Source organism: Mercenaria mercenaria, chromosome 12 (genome assembly GCF_021730395.1).
Source record: "Mercenaria mercenaria strain notata chromosome 12, MADL_Memer_1, whole genome shotgun sequence".
Lineage (NCBI taxonomy): Eukaryota > Metazoa > Mollusca > Bivalvia > Venerida > Veneridae > Mercenaria > Mercenaria mercenaria.
This window is the reverse complement of record NC_069372.1, coordinates 40,284,662-40,306,352: the sequence shown is the minus strand read 5'-3', so window position 1 is coordinate 40,306,352 and position 21,691 is coordinate 40,284,662. Positions and strand designations below refer to the sequence as shown.

General features: G+C 34.7%; 1 protein-coding gene across 1 annotated transcript; it reads left to right on the top strand.

The window, feature by feature from the left end:
* The first annotated feature begins 7,870 nt into the window (after positions 1-7,870).
* On the top strand, positions 7,871-19,887 carry LOC123534261 (glyoxalase domain-containing protein 4-like). Its single transcript, XM_045316428.2, has 10 exons — positions 7,871-8,051; positions 8,837-8,886; positions 9,907-10,027; positions 10,563-10,701; positions 11,849-11,899; positions 12,373-12,452; positions 13,604-13,690; positions 15,617-15,730; positions 16,177-16,263; positions 18,624-19,887. The coding sequence occupies exons 1-10, from the start codon at positions 7,962-7,964 to the stop codon at positions 18,687-18,689; spliced, it is 885 nt and encodes a 294-aa protein (XP_045172363.2). The 5' UTR covers positions 7,871-7,961; the 3' UTR covers positions 18,690-19,887.
* Positions 19,888-21,691: the final 1,804 nt, after the last annotated feature.

The following is a 21,691-nucleotide window of genomic DNA, read 5'->3' as shown; positions in this document are numbered from 1 at the left end:
CCAGATATGTGAAAATATAAATTTGTTAAGGTATTTTTTCGGCGGTATTTTCTGCCCAGACATGTGAAAATATATATATTTTTTAATGTATTGTTTTGCAATGCGGTATTTTTCGCCCAGATATGTGAAAATATATATTTGTTAAGCGGTATTTTTCGCCCAGATATGTGAAAATATATTTTGTTAAGGTATTGTTCGGCAAAATAAATATTGCCCTTTTTCAGTCAACACTTAGTTCACTCTTATATTTTCCCATACATAGTCCTCAGGGTCAGTGCTTCGTTGTGAACAGATGCACATAAATAACTTATCATAAGTCCGCAAAGTGCAACAAAAAGAAATAGCAGTATTAATTTTGTAATAATATATTTATTACAAGGTATGTCTGACAAATGACATCGAGAATTCTAACGTTAGAAAGCTGCATTTCAAGTACCTGAATTTTTTTCCACTTTGGTTAAAAAGAGTTTTTTTTTTTACAATAGATAAATGACAGACTACAGAAGGTAATAAAAATACCATGACCTAGAGAATGCTACAACCTACTAAACTTCAGAGTTTGTTTAAATTATATTGAACACGTTTGCTTTAATTTAAGGTGAAAAATAAAACTAGAACTCTATGATAAAAATCGAATAAATCATTTTGAACATGTTAGACAGTGAGAAAGCAAACATATCGTACGTATTATTTAGCATGGATGATTTGAACTGTGAATATATACTTTTTACACTTACATTTTAATTCCACGAGTACAACACACATATACATATATATTACCTTTACCCTTTAATACAATAGGAATATATTTGTTTACCTGTAAGATTAAAGCAAACCCCTCGTGAACAAATAATGCATGTGGCGTTCACTGTTGATATATAATTGTAATATTAAAAATTTTGACATACACTGAAACAAAACAAACCATTTTTGCATTTTCATTTATATAAAACAAACAAACAAAAACGGGAACAATGTTATTTTGTTTGATTGTGAGTAACACCGAAACGACACACATGAACTTTTCCCAGGTTTTGTGGTGGTGAAAGGCTCCAGGGGTCCCTCCAACATTTTTTGAGGCTCAGACTAGTACCTAGATCGAGACACTAACCATCAGTTGGATGGCTTTCTTACGTGAAAAGTTTCACACCTCAAGTGGGTTTTTGAATCCCACGTCGTGATGGGCGAGGAATTCGAAGCCAGCGCCAATGGCCATCAAGTTTTTTTTTGCAAGTATAAAACATAAATATTCAATTAAATTTCGTAAACATAACTGACAATGACATTTACCACGTCGGAAGTTACAAATGGTTTGCCGAATACACCATACTTTTAAATACAGAAGTTTACACACCATGTGGGTCGGAAAGCACGAAATTTACGTTCTTGAACGTATATGGTGAATAGTTTACTATTTGAAATGTAAACAAAGGCATAAAAGTAACTGTTTTCATGTTCGTGGTAAGGATCGACTTGTGATTGTCAGTGTTCCCGATACGGAATATATATGAATTGTATAAACACGAGCCGTTTCATCTACAGACTTACAAGAAACATAGTAAGCGGTTGTTTATTTATTGTATTTATGTCTAGTAACCTTTGACACTGATTTCGAGGACAGACCGGGTTTGTGACATATACATGTCTGTTGTTGGGCTGGAAAAAAGTATAGATCCAAATTTATACTAAAAGCTATATTGCATAAATGTTTCGTTATTTCTGTGCATACAATTCGGTTGTTTGAAGGTTAGAATATCAGAAAATTACAGGAAATAAAAACATGTCTTTGAAAAAGTACCGATCTTTCATCATTTGTTTGGTTGGCGCATGATTACAAATTTAATGTTAGTAGGCCGTGATGTCCATGAAGCCGTGTAAAGTGATAATTTTGATGACACGTTGGTTTTATTTTGTAATTGTGAGTGATCGTTAAGTGATCAGAAAGATCGGACAGTGGGATGTTATAAAAAAGTGATGTTTTATTTAGGTTAGAAAGTCAATCGTACTCTACAATAAGGAAATATAAGGTAAAATACTCCTTTTATTTCGTTCACTGAAGAAAACATGGCGGACACAGTTTTGTAAAAGAGCGGTCACGTGTGATTCGTGTAACATAGTTTAACGGCCGTTTTCTTAGAAAGCTACGCTCAGCTCATTTACAACGACAATCCTTGATTGAAGAATATATATATTGTATATATATGAGATACTTACGGTACCAAATACTACCCCCGAAAATTTCTATGCATTTTTTTCTAGTGCACTGTTGGGACATGTTTTTGAGTGTCATTGATACTTTATAATTTATTCGGAGATACATTTTCTTATAATTATTAGTTTCTTTTTGATCCCCGTGCATTTCTCGCGTTGTTACGACAATCTCAGTTTTACATACGAATTTTGCATTGTCGAAATAGCATAGTCCTTAAGCAGTATTGAACTGACCGTGTACCACAAGTTTTGGACGGGTTTGTGGAAGATGTTGTATCTGTAGCATTTGATATGAATTTGAATAGAAGAAAGAATATATATGGTGGTTATCCTGGCTTAGCAGGTTAGGCATGGCTTATATGTTGGAATGTTCATAGAAATAGTAATTAAGGAAATTAAGGCTAGAATGCACTTTACTGATACGCACTTCTTGCTAGGATTGTAAAATGTAGGATGTGCTCGTTACAATCATTTAAATGAATTGTAACAATAATCTATTCATTGAAGAAAAAAGAAAAACGGGGGTGTGGGGGCAGTAGCCCCCATAAGAATAAATGGGGAGTGTTTATTTAATGTGCGTACCGGTAAAGTGCAGGTGTCCCGAAATTAACTTTGTCTATGTCTTTAGACGATGTTATACCATGGTAAAACAAAACAGATGTTACAACTGATTAGGATTTGTTACTGATTTTCTTAGAAAGTTTAAACCATGTTTTAACATCAATCAGAAGTATTCTGATAAAGCTTATTAATAATTTTGTTTTTAAATCGTGTTTGACTTTTATTTAATCTTTTTTTAACTTGTTCCAGACATATTGGCTTTTACATAACTTTGCTTTTGTTCATGTGCACCATTAAATACCTTTAATTTTACCAGCACGAACTTGGAGGGTATTTTACGTCCACCAGACTGCACTTAAAGGCTGCAGCAGTTGTTTTAAAACATATAGAAAATATATGGAGGATCTACTGGAAGCATAGACAGCAAAGAAGCAAAATAATGACAGACTCCGCTTGATTGACGTTACAGTTCCACAGAACTTGCATCATACATCGGCAACTACAAGAGGGCATGCCCTCCGTTTCATCGTGCCATTCTGTAGAACAGACTACCTCAGACACCCCTTCTTTTCCCCAGCTGTACGCCTGTGGAACCAGATGCCAGAGCACCTTGCCACTGCGCCCAGCTTGGAGACCTTCAAGAGGGGTTTGGTGATATGCTAACACCAAACAAATATTGTAAATACATGTAGTTTTATAATGCACATCAATTGCGCGTACCTCACATCTACTTTGTATAGTTACTATATGTACGACAATGCTCCAGAGTGAGCCCTGTACATTAACGGATGAAGAAGAAGATGATAATTTAGACTTTTTATTATGAACTATACTAATTTAAGCGAAACTCTATTATACAGATACAAAATGTCCATTGAAAGGTCTCTGTGATCATACGTATAGAACCAGAAATTATAACAACGTATGGACTAAAATGGTTTTTCAAAAGAATCTGTCTGAGATGTTATAAATAAAAGGTAAGGGTAGAAAATGTAATGACAATTGCAGCCAGAGGCAAGCGTCGCAAATTACGCCAACCACAAACTGCAGTGTAAATATATAGCATACGAGTACCCATAAAATCAACATGTAACAGGGTAAAGGACAAAACGCGTCGAAATAAGGGGCACTGCCTTGGGATGGTCAGTAAAAAAACAAGAATAAATATCCAAAAGGTAAAGACACGTTCCAAACACGCAGCCTTGCCAAACAACAACCCAGCATGCAAACGTGCACACCAACACACACACATACTCCCACACAAAATGAACATATAAAGGAACATAGTGGGACAAGCATTGGAACGGTCAGTTTGGAAGCTTTAACCTGTTTACTAGTATTCTGCACCTGACTTCACTTTTACCTCCACTATGTTCCAAAAGGTCAGGACAGTGTAAACAAAAGTTATCCTAGTCAGGTGAACCCATACAAAGGAAATTATGGGTATAAACGCATTTAGGTCAGTGCGTTAACCGCACACTTACCCTATTTACAACTGGTTGAGACAAGAAAGTATATAAACAAAATAACTCCAAGCTGAGATAAGCTCAAACATTAGTAACAAAATATCAGTCTGAATAAGGTAAAACATAAATATGGCCAATCTGAGATATCAGTACACAAATGTACTCCATACTTTGTCTGATCAAGAAGAGCGTAACTAGACAAAAATCCCACTTCCTCCGTCCCTTTTCAAGAAAAAATCGGAGTCTTACTTATAATTTTTACAATAACATTTTGTCGATAGACTAAGTGTTACATTGTGGACTGACGCTTCGTATGTTTCATTTTGATATCTAGACGTCCGGGGTGCAGCTGGGGTAGTTAAAAAACACTGTCACAGTTCTTTTTAACTTTACAATCATAATATCTTTAATAATGAATTAACATTCCATACATGCAGTGACATATCATAATTTAGGGAAAAAGATTATGTAATTTATATTGCTAAGCATTGGTTCGGGTTTTAACAGCATTTTGGCATTACCCGGCATTACTGTGTATAGAAAACAACCCTTGTATTGGTATCGATAAAACTGGCAACTTTACTTATGAACAAAGATCGAAATATAAAATAGCATCAAAATAAGCTTTTTTGAAATTTAAGCACCCATATAGAAAAACCAATGGATATATTTTTGTGTCAAGAGAGTTAAGGAAAGCAGAAGCTGGTTAGTGTTTGGATGCAGTGTGTATGTTGGTCGCGAATATGTAATGTTTCCTTATAGTAAAGTTGTGACGGTTAGGTAAAAAGACTTGTTCTGTAACAGCTTGTAATACACTCTTTTTTATTCTACTATTGTTTTAGTGAGTTCTATACAAAAAATTTAATAATATTTTTTTTTGGTAAAAGTTTTCGACATTTCATTTCAGATAAAAGAATCTACATTTACATCAGTACAACCAACAATCGATTTCCGATTATGACTGGTCGACGCTGTCAGAGAAACAGTTGTTAGAGAAATTTAGTTTATTACAGTATTAACAGTAAAATATAAAAGGACAGTATGCCACAGTTAAAATAGGACAGAATGGAAGAATAACATACTAGTGGTAGAGACTTACCCTAAGCCTTCTTTACACAAGGGAAACAATCCGTTTATATAGTGAAATTGTTGAGTGAACACCGTTTGTTAATCCTAATCCTGTCCATGTTATATCAGTGCAAAGAAAAAGTAACCTATCTATGTTAAATGCTATGCATGATAACACAGTCATGCATATAACATGAATTTGATTTCTTCGATTTTCTCATATTTCTAGATATGTTTCCCATATACTTTGACTCATATATATGGGTAGTTGAGATTGTTCTCTTTCCAGCAGTAGCCTTTTCAACATCTTTCACCTTGTGAAATTCAATGGGTTTTGACTTAAAAAAAATCGTCTGTTTGTTGACAAATTTCACCGCAGAAAATGTCACATTTTCTTCAGGGCATTAACTTACTAGTTTTCTATTCAGATTGCTAATCCATGTGGCCATTATGCATGCCTTTTCCCTGCTTAGAGGTAAAAAGTGCATAGTTTGCACGAGGTTCTAGGTCAATAGACACCTAAGCCTACCATAAAGTCTTAGCAGAGTTGTCTCCATTTTTTCCCAAATATTTTACCCGGGATCATTTTTTTCCAACTTAAATAACTCTTTTTCAGAAAATGATATTTTAATATATTTTTTTTCAGTCCTTGCACTTCGATGCAATTAACTACACATATATCTAAAATAGATAGTTCCTATTTGAAATCTGTATTTTTAGTTACACTGCCTATACATAGTAACCACCGCCAGACTCACTGTAAAGATAGGAAAGGAGTTCCAGAGACGGATGGTTCTAGGGAAATAAGAGTAAGCAAAGTATTGAGTGCTGGAATGAGAGATCAAGTAGTTAAGATTTCTAATGGGGGGGGGGGGGGGGGGGCGCAGGTATTTAACCTTGGTCAATTGCGACGGTCTGGGTCCTTATTTTGAAAAACAAAAAGTAGTGAACAGTTTAACCAGCGATACTGGAGGCTTTTCCATTCTGTTTCAGTTACACTACTTGTGTAGTTGTAATCATTCATTTATTATACATACCTAAACAAAAGTGATGCTTATAACAATGCAACAAAGGCGGCGGTTTCTTGAAAATAAGGAATTAACTGTTTTGTATAAAAATGTTATGCTTAAACAAAGTCCAAGTGAGAAACTCCTTGGTGTTTACATACAGCATGATCTAAAGTGGGATTCGCATTTTAAAGTGATTTGCAAAAAGATATCGTCTTACATTTGGTTACTATCAAGGATAAGGGAATTTCTTGATATAAACTATAGAATCTTATTTTATAAAGCTTATATTCAACCGCATATAGATTATTGCTGTATACTATGGGGAAGTACCATTTATAAAAATATTCAGAAAATTCTTAGATTACAAAAACGTGCATGTAGAACTATTTTAGGATCAAATTACTCAGACTTCAACCAAGCTCTGAATTGTCTAAACATGCAACGGTTTGATCAGCGTCTGTTTTATCAGAAGGCATGCTTTATGTTCAAAGTCGCAAATAATCTGTTACCAAATTATATCTGTGATATGTACAATCAAAAGGAAATGACAAGTGACACCTCTTTAATTTTACGATTAAACACGAATAAAAATTTTCATATACCTAATACGCAATCAGAACTGTTCAAACGAAGTTTACTGTATTCAGGTCCAGTTGCCTGGACTATCTAAGATTGGTGTCAGTGATATGACAAGATTCTGTGTACATATCAGTCGCCGATGCACTTCATGATAAATGGAAGACCGCTGTGTTGTTTTTTTTTTTTCAATTATATATTTTCTAGCCTTTTTAAAAATTTACGAGTTCGGCATTTCGCCGCTCCTCGAAATATTGGGGCGGCGGGCGCCGCCCCTGCCGCCCCAGCTTCTACGCACTTGATCTTACCTGTAGATATCAAAGCGTCCAGCTCTCTACAGTGTTTTAAATCAAAATGTAGTAAATGGATAAGTATGCCATGAAATATGTATGTGATGCTGGTTATGAAATATCAATGTTTTCTGTTTTTGTTACACATGTGTATCTTACTTTCTAATGAGATACTTATGTTATTAATTTCTGTTTTCATTTGAATCATATTTGTAAATATGTGTACTATAAGAGGGCCTCATGGAAGATTAGCGTCAGCTAAATGAGTCACCCTCTATAAATAAAGATTTTACTTACTTACTTACTTACTTACTTACTAGCTGCTGATCTTTGGACCCGTTCAAGTTAAATGTGGGTGAGAGATTTCTGCTCGGGATGCCACACACTTGAACAGTATTTTAACTGGGGCGGACATAGGTGGTGTATGCGGCTTGTTTAACCATCGAAGGGAAGAGGTTGCCTTAGAGGTTATTTTCTCTATATGTTGTGACCAGTTCAAATCATTGGTGATAGTTATTCCTAGACACTTAGCTGACTTAGCTGATGAGGTGGACTTTAACTCTGTATATAATAATGAAATGATTACTGGTTAAATGAAAACTAATTGATAGAACATGATTATTTTTTGCATTCCCAAATATTAATATTACTGGGTGAAAGAGGTGGACATTTACTATGGTTTGACCTATGTCGCATTACAACAACAACAACAACAATTTTATTTACTATTAAACACACTTTTTTTTCGTTTACCGGAGTATTGTCAGCTTGTCTTAGTGATGTCTACTAGGAGAGCTTTACATTTTGTGTTTAAAGTTGGCAACAGAACTGAAACGATAAAATTCTTTAGAGAAATACTTGGCATGAAAGTATGTGAACTATTAGAATTTATTCGGATAGGTATATTATCCGGACAAATTAGTCTAAGCAGATTTACATATTATACGCAGTGTAGTAATATGTGAAAAAGTAGGGTTTGCCATAGTACAATTCATGACTGAATCAGAGTTTCTTAACTTCAATATTTCTTCTTGTATCTGTATTTTATTTGTTTAGAAAATAAGGACACTGTCATGGTGATTTTATTTACAAATTCTAATTTATGTCCTAGATTTTAACACTTTAGTAATTTATAAAAGAGATTCTAAATTTTCTATATAAGAACTTGAAAGATTCTTAAATAGGAATGCAAGAACAATGTTTTTGTGTGTATAAAATACCTGAATATGCCATCCTTATAATATATGGCCTCATAAGTATTTCCAATAAGTAACCTAAGTCAAGAGTATGCTCTTCTAGAGATTGGTAATTGCTGCACATGATGATGAATTTGCTGCATTTAGCTTTAAAATCTTCAGTAAGGGAAACTGTGTGAGATAACGGGTTTCAGTTTGATATTTCAATGGAGTCTAGTCTCTAAATCACACATACACTGTTGAGTAAATATGTAGTGTATTGTTACACTTGGAAAAGTTTACAAATGATCTTTGGATACCAATTGTATTCTCCCTATAGCACATTCTACAAGTATATAGATATAATCATAGTAATACATGTTTTATTGCTTGTATAAATTTAGCACAAAGATGGTGCATTTATTAAAGCATATAAATTATACCAGATTATGTAAAATTCTTGTTTTCTAAATTTGCAGTTTCTTCGACATGAAGAATTTGAAGAAGGTTGCAAAGCGTCTTGTAATGGGTGAGTCAGTAATATCAAATTCATCATTTTTAAACAAGAACATTTCAATTTCGCAAGGTTGTGAAATTTTCAAAGAATTCCTCACTAATGAATGAATGAGTTAGTATTGCAGAATTAATCACAAGTCACGCAAATAGGCAGTTAGAAAAGTCACTAGGTACTTATAGTTTTGTCAGTACTTAAGCGATTGTGATAGAAGAATCGGTTGATACAGTTGGGTTTTCCGTTAAAACTTTTAACTAGTTTTTGTTTTTGAATTTAATTTCTTAGAGTATAAGTTGCAATTTGAAATTTACTTGAGATAAATAGATAATAGATATGAACTGTTTCATGCAGAACCATTAAGTACATACTCATAGTACATTTACTGGCCATCCATGTTGAGACATTTTTATTATGCCCCCGGCATCTACTGATGCGGGAGGCATATAGTGATTGTCCCGTTCGTTCATTTGTCCATCCCTACGAGGTTAACCAAATGGGACCGTTTCGTCTAGCATCAATACCCCTTACTAGAATGACTTGATACTAATGCAGAAGTAACCTGTGACCATTCCTCATCTTTAGACATCACCTGACCTCAGTTTGACCTTGACCTTGAACTTGACCTCGTTTTGGGCTTAGGTTGCTTTGTATCGACAAGGATGCCACCGAGGGCATCAAGCATTTATTGAACGTAGCTTCTTATTTGTAATTTAAAATGAAGTGAATGTGTGATATCTGTGTATTTAATATTTGCAGGCCTTTTACTGAGACATTTTCATTTGTGATTTGTCTTGCAGAACCATAAGTATGGTACATTCACTGGTCATCCATGTCGAGACATTTTCATTTGAAATGTTTCTCGCAGACCCATGTAGCAGAATTAGTAGTCATTCATGTTGACACATAATCATTTGAAATGTTTCTTGCAGAACCAGAAAGTACATAGTACATTTACTGGTCATCCATGTTGAGACATTTTTATATGTAATTTTAAATGAAGTAAAAGTGTGATATTTGTGTATTTAATATTTGCAGGCCTTACGATGGTAAATGGAGTAAGTCCATGGTAGGATATGGTTGTGAGGATAACCACTTTGTGGTAGAGCTTACCTACAACTATGGTTTAGGATCTTACAAGCTAGGAAATGACTTCATGGTACGCTTTTATCAATATTAGGCTTAAAATTCATACTGTGAAATCATTTAATTTAATGGCATGGAATTTGTAGGTTTTGGCCAAAAATAGCTTTTAACGGGGATATAAATTTGTGGATTTTGACATTTGAACATAAAATGAATGGGAATGTACTACTTTTTTGGATGTTTTATGGATCCACTCCACCACAAAATCCACAAAAATTAGTTCCGTTTAGACATTAATGATTGCACAGTTTTTGGGGGAAAAAATGAACAGTTACCTCACAGTGTTTGTGTAAACAAGAAATAAACATGATTGTGTATATAAACAATATTGTACTATTAATGAAAAATGGCAATTTTTTTCTACAAGTGACAGGCACCATTAGCACCATTGCTTGATTAGAAGCATCCCAATCTGTACTGAGAAATATAAAGCTAGTTTGAATGAATTTTTATTCTTTCCTTTCTACTGCTATTTAAAAAAAAAAAGATGGATCTTTTTTTATTAACAGTGTGCCTCTAGATTTAATGTTATGTTTCATATATTTCAGGGCATAACAGTACATTCACCATCTGTGATAGAGAATATAAAGAAGCAAAGCTACCCCAGCACAGAGACAGATGGTGTAGTAACAATAAAATCACCAGATGGGTACATGTTTCATATTGTAAATGAACAAACAACTGGAGGTAAACTATCTACATAATGTAGGAGTTAGGACATTAATTTTCTTAGCTTTGAGCTTTGCTGCTTTCTGGAAATGATGGCTAAACATCATATGACTGGGTCATTTAGTTTGTGGTTAAGACTTAAGAGCACTTGGTTAATTTGATATGTAGAGCACAAGATTTTGAAAACTATTCAGGGGAGGTAACGGGTTTGAATCCTATGTGAGCAGTATATTATTGAAGATACTGCAGCTATATTTATGCCCCAGTTCAAAGAAGGAGGGGTATATTGTTTTTCAGATATCTGTCAGTCGGTCGGTATGTAGTCCAATCGGTTTCTGGATGAAAACTCAAGAACATTTGGGCCTAGGATCATGAAAGTTAATAGGGTGGTTGGTCATGACCGGCAGATGACCTCTATTGATTTTGAGGTCAGTAGGTCAAAGGTCAAGGTCACAGTGATCATGAAATTTTACAGGGAGGTTGATCATGACCAGCAGATGACCCCTATTGATTTTAAGGTCAGTAGGTCAGAGGTCAAGGTCACAGTGAAAAGGAACAGTTAAACTTTTTCCGGACGATAACTTGAGAACGCTTGGGCCTAGGATCACAAAATTTAATAGGGAGGTTTATCATGACCGGCTGATGACCCCTATTGATTTTGAGGCTGGTAGGTCAAATGTCAAGGTCACATTGACGCAGAGCAGTAGAACTTTTTTGCCAAATTACTAGTGAATGCCTTGGTTTAAGATCACATATGATACAGAGATCACCTATGACTGGTAAATGATCTATTATTATTGATTTGAGGTCAGTACGTCAAATGTCCAGTACACAGTGACCAAATAGTTCCTGTTCCATGTGCAGTTACTGAATGCATCAAGGGGGGCATTTCGTGTTCTACGAGCTCTTGTTACCATATATACCGGTATTTATTAGAATATGCAAGGATTCTAATTAAAACAAAGGATGATGAACTTTTTGGGTAGGTCTAGTAGAACTTTTAGAATCAGTGGTACATATTTTGTAGAAAAAAGCATAACTAGCTTCAGACTGCTAGAATAAAGATAGAAGCAATCTGGCCCTGCTTGTTATGGAAAAGATGAACCATTGTTGCAAAGGGATGAAAGGAATTCTTCATATGTTGTATCTGTTTGTTTCTTTTAAGATCCAGTGAAGAAAGTCACCTTGGCTTCATCAGATTTACAGAAATCAGTTGGTATGTATAATAATAGGTGTGGAATAATTTGTTTAACCTTCAATGTAAAGAGCAAGTTATTAACTACACTACTACTGCAAGATAAATTTGTGAGAGATACTGTCATTTGCTGGAATTCAACAATTTGTTTAAGTTATCACTAGCTCAAGTGATCGAACAGTTTTCATTATACAGGGATTTGCCGGGACCTGACGAGTTTGAGCGAAGGGTGATTTTGGAATTCAAGTGAATGAAGTTTGACTGTATATGTTTTCAATATACATTTGTGTTGCTGTAAGGCTAAACAAAGTGAATGATTATTCTAGGACCAATAATGAAAATCATAATGTTGTGAACAAAAGTATGCAGGTTTTATTTTTCTCTAACTAGTACTGCTAGTTCTCACCAATATACTTGCCTGAAATTTTTTATCTTGCAGAGGATTTTGGGTCAGTGTTACAGGCATTTAACAAATATTAATATATTACTTTCAGATTTTTGGTCAGGTTTATTTGGCATGAAAATTTTCTCTAAAGATATCAAAAAAGCTGTTTTAGGATATTCAGATGATCAGGTATGTAATGAATCAGTCGGCAGTTATGTAGGCTACAGACTAAACAGTTATACTCTACTCAAAATTGAATGTAGAATAAAATATGTCCTGGAAAAAATCCTCCTGCTCAGTTTGACCAAGGTGGAATGTATTTTGAATTGATTAAAGTGGTGAATCTGCCCACTTTGTTCGGATTAAGCTGGCTGAGTGAGGGTGTCCATATTGTCCCAGATTGATAATGCATCTTAATTTTTTGAAGTGTAAGTGTTTGGCTGTGTATTTTCAGTGACAGATGATTATTTTTGCCACCTCCCTACCCCACTAGAAGAAGAGGGAGAATATTGTTTTGTTCATTGTTTGTGAAACCAATTTATGCATAAATTTGTAAAGTATGCTTTGGCATATATCTTCAGCCTTGTACAGGAGATATTAGTGGGGGGAGACATATTGTTTTTGCCCTATAGGATCTGTCTGTCTGTCGGTCTGTCCATAAGTCACACTTAATTTCCAGTCAATAACTGGAATACCATTTGACCTAGAATCTTCAAACTTAATAGGGTGATAGGGCTTATGGAGTAGATGACCCCTATTGTTTTTTGGGTACATCAAAGGTCAAGGTCACAGGGGCCTTAACATTGAAATCTGTTTCTGATCATTGATCAGTAACTTGAGAACCACTCGACCCAGAATGTTGAAACTTCATAGGATGATTGGGCATGCAGAGTAGATGACCCATATTGATTTTGGGATCACTCAATCAAAGGTCAAGGTCCACAGGGGCCAGAACATGGAAAACTGTTTCCGATCAATAACTTGAGAACCATTTGACCCAGAGCCTTCAAACTTCATAGCATTATAGGACTTAATGACCCTTATAGTTTTGGGGTTACTCAATCAAAGGTCAAGGTCACAGGGGACAGAACATTGAAAATCGTTTCCAATCCATAACTTGAGAACCACTTGGATGATTGGACATGCCAAGTAGATGATCTCTATTGCATTTTAGTCACTAAGCCAACCATCTCTTTGACTTTAGCTCCTGTCTCCTATTGACTTCTTGCCTATTACTACGAGTTGGGAAGGACATGACTTTATGTGCTTTTCTACTAAAGCATTTTCTAGTTTTTGTCTTTTTCAAAGTCATCTAGAGGAATATATTTTGACTCTTTCAGTGTAAACTAGAATTATGTGATATAGGAGCAGAAGTAGATCATGGGACAGCATTTGGAAGGATAGCATTTTCATGTCCTAGAGAAGAGGTATAATTAATATGTACATTTGTACTCATTATCTTCTTGATACTGTCATGAGTGTTTGATTTACTTACTCCATAATAGCTTTTTTGTGAATATAAAAAAATCTTTCTCACCTTTTTTAATGTGAAGGTATTTTGGATAATATATAGAGGATATTACACGAGTGTCTTTTCATATTGAATTTATTAAAAAAGTTAAACAAAATAATAAAATGCGAGCTTTTTATTAATTTTATTCATTCAGTGTGGAAAGTCACAAATGTAATATTCTTTTTAACACATGTAAGTTTTTATGCCCCCGAAGGGAGGCATATAGTTTTTGAACCGTCTGTCTGTCAGTCTGTCAGTCTGACGGTCTGTTCGCATTTTTCGTGTCCGGTCCATATCTTTGTCATCGATGGATGGATTTTCAAATAACTTGGCATGAATGTGTACCACAGTAAGACGACGTGTCGCGCGCAAGACCCAGGTCCGTAGCTCAAAGGTCAAGGTCACACTTAGACATTAAAGGGTAGTGCATTGATGGGCGTGTCCGGTCCATATCTTTGTCATCAATGGATGGATTTTCAAATAACTCGGCATGAATGTGTACCTCAGTAAGACGACGTGTTGCGTGCAAGACCCAGGTCCGTAGCTCAAAGGTCAAGGTCACACTTAGACGTTAAAGGTCATTTTTCATGATAGTGCATTGATGGGCGTGTCCAGTCCATATTTTTGTCATTCATGCATGGATTTTAAAATAACTACGCATGAATGTGTGACACAGTAAGACAACGTGTCGCGCGCAAGACCCAGCTCCGTAGGTCAAAGGTCCTAAACTCTAACATCGGCCATAACTATTCATTTAAAGTGCCATCGGGGGCATGTGTCATCCTATGGAGACAGCTCTTGTTCCTGTTGAAACATCAAAAATTCTACTCTCTTTTACTAAATAAACAAGTCAATTTGACCAACATCTCCTATACTATAAATGACATTGGCATCAAAGCTTTATTACACTAGTGTATTATCATTTTTATGTAATGGCTTTATTATACTCCTGCGGCATCAGACATGTGATAAATACATGTATATAACAGCTAAAATTCTGTTTAAAAAGTAAGTGAAATTTGTGATTTATTTCATTTTTGAGAAATAGATTGGTTTTGGGTTTAGTAGTTTACGTTTAGGTTGACATGAAATAAATAGGCATGATTAAAGTGTATGGAGGCTGGTGACAGTTTAAATTTTTATATGGAATCTTATGGGTTGATTTTAAAATAACCAAGAGATTTTGAAAGTTTCTGATGGATTTGATAATTTCATAATTATTTTAAATTTAACAAAAATTGAACATGAGAAGTTAACCATATTCATTCTAAGTATTTTTAAGCACAATATGAAAAGAACTGATTTTTCTGCAGCTGTTATAGAACACAAAAGATATATATTGTATTCTTGATGTTTAGTATATACAACACAGAACTAACAATGGACTGACTTTTGTTATGAAAATCTCATCATTGATTGTTTAACAAATAATCAAGGCCTTCAAGTGGTTTATCATCTAATATACCACAGTTCAGAGTTTAGATGTGTAGGAATTAAACCATGAGGGCGTTAGCCCCGAGTGGTTAAATACTGAAGTATCTGGACCGTGGTAAATTAGATGATAAATCACAAGAAGGCCTTGATTGTTTTCATTCTGATATGCCCACTGACATATTTTAATGAATATTATGCTGGACTTCATTTACCCGAGAAGTATTGTATTGGACGTCATGCAGCAATTTGACATCATAATGCTCTCTTATCGGTCCACACGTCAACCGTTGTTTATTGCAGAATATACAGAGCTTGATTTTCTTCTTTGTTTACTTGGAAATCAAATTGAGCCATGTTAGAATTGTCTATATAAAGTGTGTATCCCTCCTTCTGTATTATTTTTCAGTTAGCAGGGATACAGGAGAAACTAAATTCTGCTGGTCAGAAGATTCTTACTCCTCTGGTCAGCTTGGACACACCGGGCAAGGCAACAGTAGAAGTTGTTATACCGGCTGATCCGGTATGTAACTTACAACATTTATGACTAAATCACTTTCATACATGCATCAACTACTGGTTCTTGTTGTACTAATATAATATTTCAAAGTAAGGAAAAAATGGCATGCTATGAAATAGGAAGGAAGTTTTATATAACTTTAGTTTTGAGGATGAAAATATATTTTGATAACATTTGTCAGGTAACATACATGTAGTAGTATATGCCAACAGATTTGATTTTAAAGCTGAATTTTAAAAAAAAGACTATTTTTAACATTTAACTTCTTTTTTAAACACTATTGCATTTTGTAAGGAACTCTATTTCTGTGTTTGAAAAAAGGTGACCCTTCACATTCATTTCATTCTTTCATCCTTCTTTTTATTCTATTGTTAAAACAGACTGTACAAATTATGCTTTCTTGTGAAACAGATTTTTATATCAGTAATGAAACAATTGTTTGATTGTAGGATGGACATGAGATATGTTTTGTTGGGGACGAGGCTTTCAGACAGTTATCTCAGACAGATCCACAGGCAGATAAACTTCTTGATGAGGTTTGTGTATTCTTGCATTTTTAGTTAACTTTATTATATAGTTCATTATAATTTCAAGATATACTACTTGCTGCTATTTTCGCGTTACACCCGGTCTCGGGGGGTATTTGATTTTTACTAGAACAACAATGTGCAGCGCTACCTATAGAAAACCAATTTAACCTACTTTGAAAGCTGATTACGTTTCACAACCTTTTTGGGTAAAAGTAGGTTGATTATTTTTAAATGCCCTCATTGATCATTTTACAAAGTAAAATCGGTAATAAATTGCGTGTTGTCCAAATATTTGACAAAATTACCCTGCCAACGTCTTAAATTTAAATAGCAGCAATTGTTAATGTCTTACTCATGAAATTATTTTTAAAAATATCGAGTTCCAATACATTTTACACTTTCACGAGAAGCGTTTTATGAAGTTGGATGCTGTACGGTAACTGCGAAATTAGAATCGACTACCTTGGTAAAAGTGAAGGTCACATGCATCCGAAACACATTGGATTAAAAGCAAACAAAGACTAGAAAAATGATTTTCTGTTTGAAATAATTATTGAAAAAGAAAAGGTTACCAAGTTTAATAGCACAATCTTATTTTTTCTTTCATTTATTCCTACAGTACCGCAAAAATACCAACAAACAGGCTACATTGATTTTGTCTGCCAATCTGTTCATGTTTTTAGCTCACCTGTCACAAAGTGACAAGGTGAGCTTTTGTGATCGCGCATCGTCCGTCCGTCCGTGCATAAACTTTTGCTTGTGACCACTCTAGAGGTCACATTTTTCATGGGGTCTTTATGAAAATTGGTCAAAATGTTCACCTTGATGATATCTAGGTCAAGTTCGAAACTGGGTCACGTGCGGTCAAAAACTAGGTCAGTAGGTCTAAAAATAGTAAAACCTTGTGACCTCTCTAGAGGCCATATTTTTCACAAGATCTTCATGAAAGTTGGTCAGAATGTTCACCTTGATGATATCTAGGTCAAGTTCGAAACTGGGTCTCATGCCTTCAAAAACTATCAAATAATAGAAAAACCTTGTGACCTCTCTAAAGGCCATATTTTTCATGGGATCTGTATGAAAGTTGGTCTGAATGTTTATCTTGATGATATCTAGGTCAAATTCGAAACTGGGTCACGTGCGGTCAAAAACTAGGTCAGTAGGTCTAAAAATAGAAAAACCTTGTGACCTCTCTAGAGACCATACTTTTGAATGGATCTTCATAAAAATTGGTCAGATTGTTCATCTTGATGATATTTAGGTCAAGTTCGAAAGTGGGTCACGTGCCATCAAGAAGTAGGCCAGTAGGTCAAATAATGAAAAAACCTTGTGACCTCTCTAGAGGCCATATTTTTCATGGGATCAGTATGAAAGTTGGTCTGAATGTTTATCTTGATGATATATAGGTAAAGTTTGAAACTGGGTCAACTGCGATCAAAAACTAGGTCAGTGCATCTTAAAATAGAAAAACCTTGTGACCTCTCTAGAGGCCATACCCTTGAATGGATCTTCATGAAAATTGGTCAGAATGTTCACCTTAATGATATCTAGGTCAGCTTTGAAACTGGGTCACGTGCCGTCAAAAACTAGGTCAGTAGGTCAAATAATAAAAAAACATTGTGACCTCTCTAGAGGCCATCCTTTTCATGGGATCTGTATGAAAGTTGGTCTGAATGTTCATCTTGATGATATCTAGGTCAAGTTTGAAACTGGGTCAACTGCAGTCAAAAACTAGGTCAGTAGGTATAAAATTAGAAAAATCTTTTGACCTCTCTAGAGGCCATATTTTTCAATGGATCTTCATGAAAATTGATCTGAGTGTTCACCTTGATTATATCTAGGTCAGTTTCAAAACTGGGTCACATGCGGTCAAAAACTAGGCCAGTAGGTATAAAAATAGAAAAACCTTGTGACTTCTCTAGAGGCCATATTTTTCATGAGATCTTCATGAAAATTAGTGAGAATGTTCACCTTGATGATATCTAGGTCAAGTTCAAAACAGGGTCACGTACCTTCAAAAACTAGGTCAATAGGTCAAATAATAGAAAAACCTTGTGACCTCTCTAGAGGCCATATTTTTCAATGGATCTTCATGGAAATTGGTCAGATTTTTATCTTGATGGTATCTAGGTCAAGTTCAAAACTGGGTCACATGAGCTCAAAAACTAGGTCACTATGTCAGATAACAGAAAAAACGACGTCATACTCGAAACTGGGTCATGTGGGAACAGGTGAGCGATTCAGGACCATCATGGTCCTCTTGTTTGTGTCAAGAAATTGTCCAGACTACTCCTCTAATATCCACTATTAGTTGCAACATTAAGTTTCCAGATGTTTTAATTCACATATTAATTTTGTTTCTTCAGGCTGTGGCTGCAGATAAAAGTGACGAGTGGTTTGCAAAGAAAGGAAAGACTAAAGCATCTGCATAGCAACAGTTTCTTCTTAGTTTAGAATATGTAATCAAGATTTAAACTGAGAATGCAAATCAAATAGAAATTTTATAATACTGTTAAAACTCAGTATATAGAATTCCAAGGGACTGAGCATTTTACTTAATGATAACGAAAATTAGACTTAAAATGATATTTTGTACACGTTTTTTGCTATATTTGGAATTTTTTAGATAGGCATGTTCGAGATATTGAGTTTCAACTGTATGTCGGGTTAATCAGTTTATATAAAGTACTTTTATGGAGATAGGAACATCAGTGTTTAATGATTTACGCAGTGCAGTCATACGAGAAAAATTTCTGCATGAGTTTGTATTTTTTATGGTAAAGGGACAAAATTTGTAGCTGAACTTATTTAAAAAGTAGTCTCACAATTACTAGTGCAGTTCAAGGTCATATTATGTACTTGTTGAATGGCATACTGATAATTTTAAAAACATTTTATCTACTATCTAGAGACTGAGTTGAATAATAGACATGTAGCAAAAACTGTTAACGACAACTTATGGACACTTCCAACAATGCATGGTGGATTGCTACCGTAGCTTCAAGACGAGTAAGCTTCCCAGTAAATTGTACAGACAGTAGCTGACAAGGTTAAGATTATCTGCATTTAAACTTTGAATTGAAATAGTTCACTATTGCTGCAGATATTTAGAAAGGAACCAAAGACCATCAGTTGTGTGAAAAGTGACATTGAAGAGGAGTTTCACTTTATACAGAAGTGATATATATTCTGAGATACTAGTATTAATAGTAGACCAAGTATAACAAATTTTAAATATTGCATTGATGTTGCGAGGATGTGATTGTGAACGAACAAGGCATTGTGTACAAATCGTTCCCTTCATTACTACCGATCAACAGACAAACAGGAAGTGACGTTGCGTCAATAATCATAACGAGTATTTTGAACAAAAGCAATGTTACACGACATTGCACCAAATCTTCAGACATATTTAAAGCTTTCTGTTCAGTATACCTTCAAAATACATGGATGTTGCTCACTTGATTTTTATTAGGGTGTAAAAATGATAATGCTTGCATATATTTATGTTAATTTTATCATTATGTAAATTTTGTGTGATAATTATCCTTGACGATTATATATAATTATACTTAAGTTATGAATGAGAAACATAATTATAAAGTCTGAAATAAAATATATATTCTGTTCTGTTCTGTTCTGTTCTGGTAAAGTTATTATCATACATCACCGATACCTTAACCCTAACACTGCTTGATTTCTATAATGAACTTGTCCATCTTTCAATTTGGACAGTACCATTAACTGTTAAAAGTGGTGCTTACCAAAAATACTGACTGAATTGCGAACAGTGCAGATCTTGATCAGACTGCACAGACATTCAGGCTGATCATGATCTACACTGGTAGCATAGGCTTTGTAAGGGCTAAGAAGCCTTACAAAGTTAAACAGAGAGAATTCTTTTACTTTTGAACTATTCATTGTTAAACTAGGTACATATGTTAAAAGACTTTTGGTAGGAAGGGACGGATTGACAACAAATGCAAAAAAAAATAATAAAAAAGTAAATACAAGGTCATTATACAACAAAATCAGTTTTTAGCTCGACAATTCGAAGAATAAGTAGAGCTATCCTACTCACCACGGCGTCACACCTTGGTTAAGTTTTTCGTACCAGTCCTTATTTTGACAGTCTTTTGAGATAAAGCTTTGAAACTTTCAACACTTGTTTACCATCACCATGACCAGTTATAGGCAAGAGCACATAACTCCATCAAGGATTTTGGCTGAATTATGGCCCCTTTTGACTTAGAAATCATGGTTAAGTTTTTCGTATCAGTTCATATTTTGACAGTCTTTTGAGATAAAGCTTTGAAACTTTCAACACTTGTTTATCATCACCATGTCCAGTTATAGACAAGAGTACATAACTCCATCAAGGATTTTGGCTGAATTATGGCCCCTTTCGACTTAAAAATCTCGGTTAAGTTTTTCGTACCAGTTCATATTTTGACAGTCTTTTTAGATAAAGCTTTGAAACTTTCAACACTTGTTTACCATCACCATGTCCAGTTATAGGCAAAAGTACATAACTCCATCAAGGATTTTGGGTGAATTATGGCCCCTTTCGACTTAGAAATCTGGGTTAATTTTTCGTACCAGTTAACATTTTGTGTAAAGTGTTTGACATATGGCTTTGAAACTTTTATCACTTGTTCAGTATAATAGTCTCTATCTGTAGAAAAGAGTACATAACTCTGTCATCTATTTTGGCTGAATTATGGCCCTTTTTGGACTTGGAAATTTGTTCCATTTTCATACAAGTCCACTTTTTGTCAAAACTATTTGACATATTGCTTTTAAACTTTGAACACTTGTTTATCATCATGATTTCAAACTGTAGGCAAGAGTACATAACTCTGACAACTATTTTGGCTGAATTATGACTCTATTGGTTCACACATTGCCATTTAGTGCAAGACTTACCGAAATCCACAAATACAAGAACATTGTTTGTCTAATCTTTTCTTCTTCTTTTGTGTGAATATCTGTGGTAATATTTTGAGCCCATTCTTCAATCAATTCTTCGAATAGTCAAGCGTGCTATCATCCGACAGCTCTTGTTTGTCACAGTTATTACGTCATACTTGCAAACCTTATAACAATGAACTGGACACAAAACAGGCAAATAGCTATTTGATGTCATCAAGAATGTGTATAGTAATGTCTCCCAAATGTAGTAGGAGAGACATATTGGTTTAGTGCTGTACATCTGTCTGTACGTCACAAATATTTTCCATGCAACACCTCGAGACCACTGGAGGGATTTTTACTAACTTCAAGTCATTGCCAAGCCTAGGTCTGCGTATCATTGGCATTTATGGTTTGATGATTTTCAGGGGAGTTATGGACCTTGATTTGTAGAATTATATGATGTTCTGTCTGCTTCTCTATTGATAGGCCAACTTCCACCTAACCTTACAAGAGATATCGG

What these genes read in the sequence shown, in the direction of transcription:
- LOC123534261 (XM_045316428.2), top strand. Translation starts at nt 7,962, where the DNA reads ATGTCTACTAGGAGAGCTTTACATTTTGTGTTTAAAGTTGGCAACAGA. An exon ending in AGCTAGGAAATGACTTCATG is followed by an intron (nt 10,028 to 10,562) that starts GTACGCTTTTAT and finishes CATATATTTCAG; the next exon opens with GGCATAACAGTACATTCACC. An exon ending in TTGTTATACCGGCTGATCCG is followed by an intron (nt 15,731 to 16,176) that starts GTATGTAACTTA and finishes GTTTGATTGTAG; the next exon opens with GATGGACATGAGATATGTTT.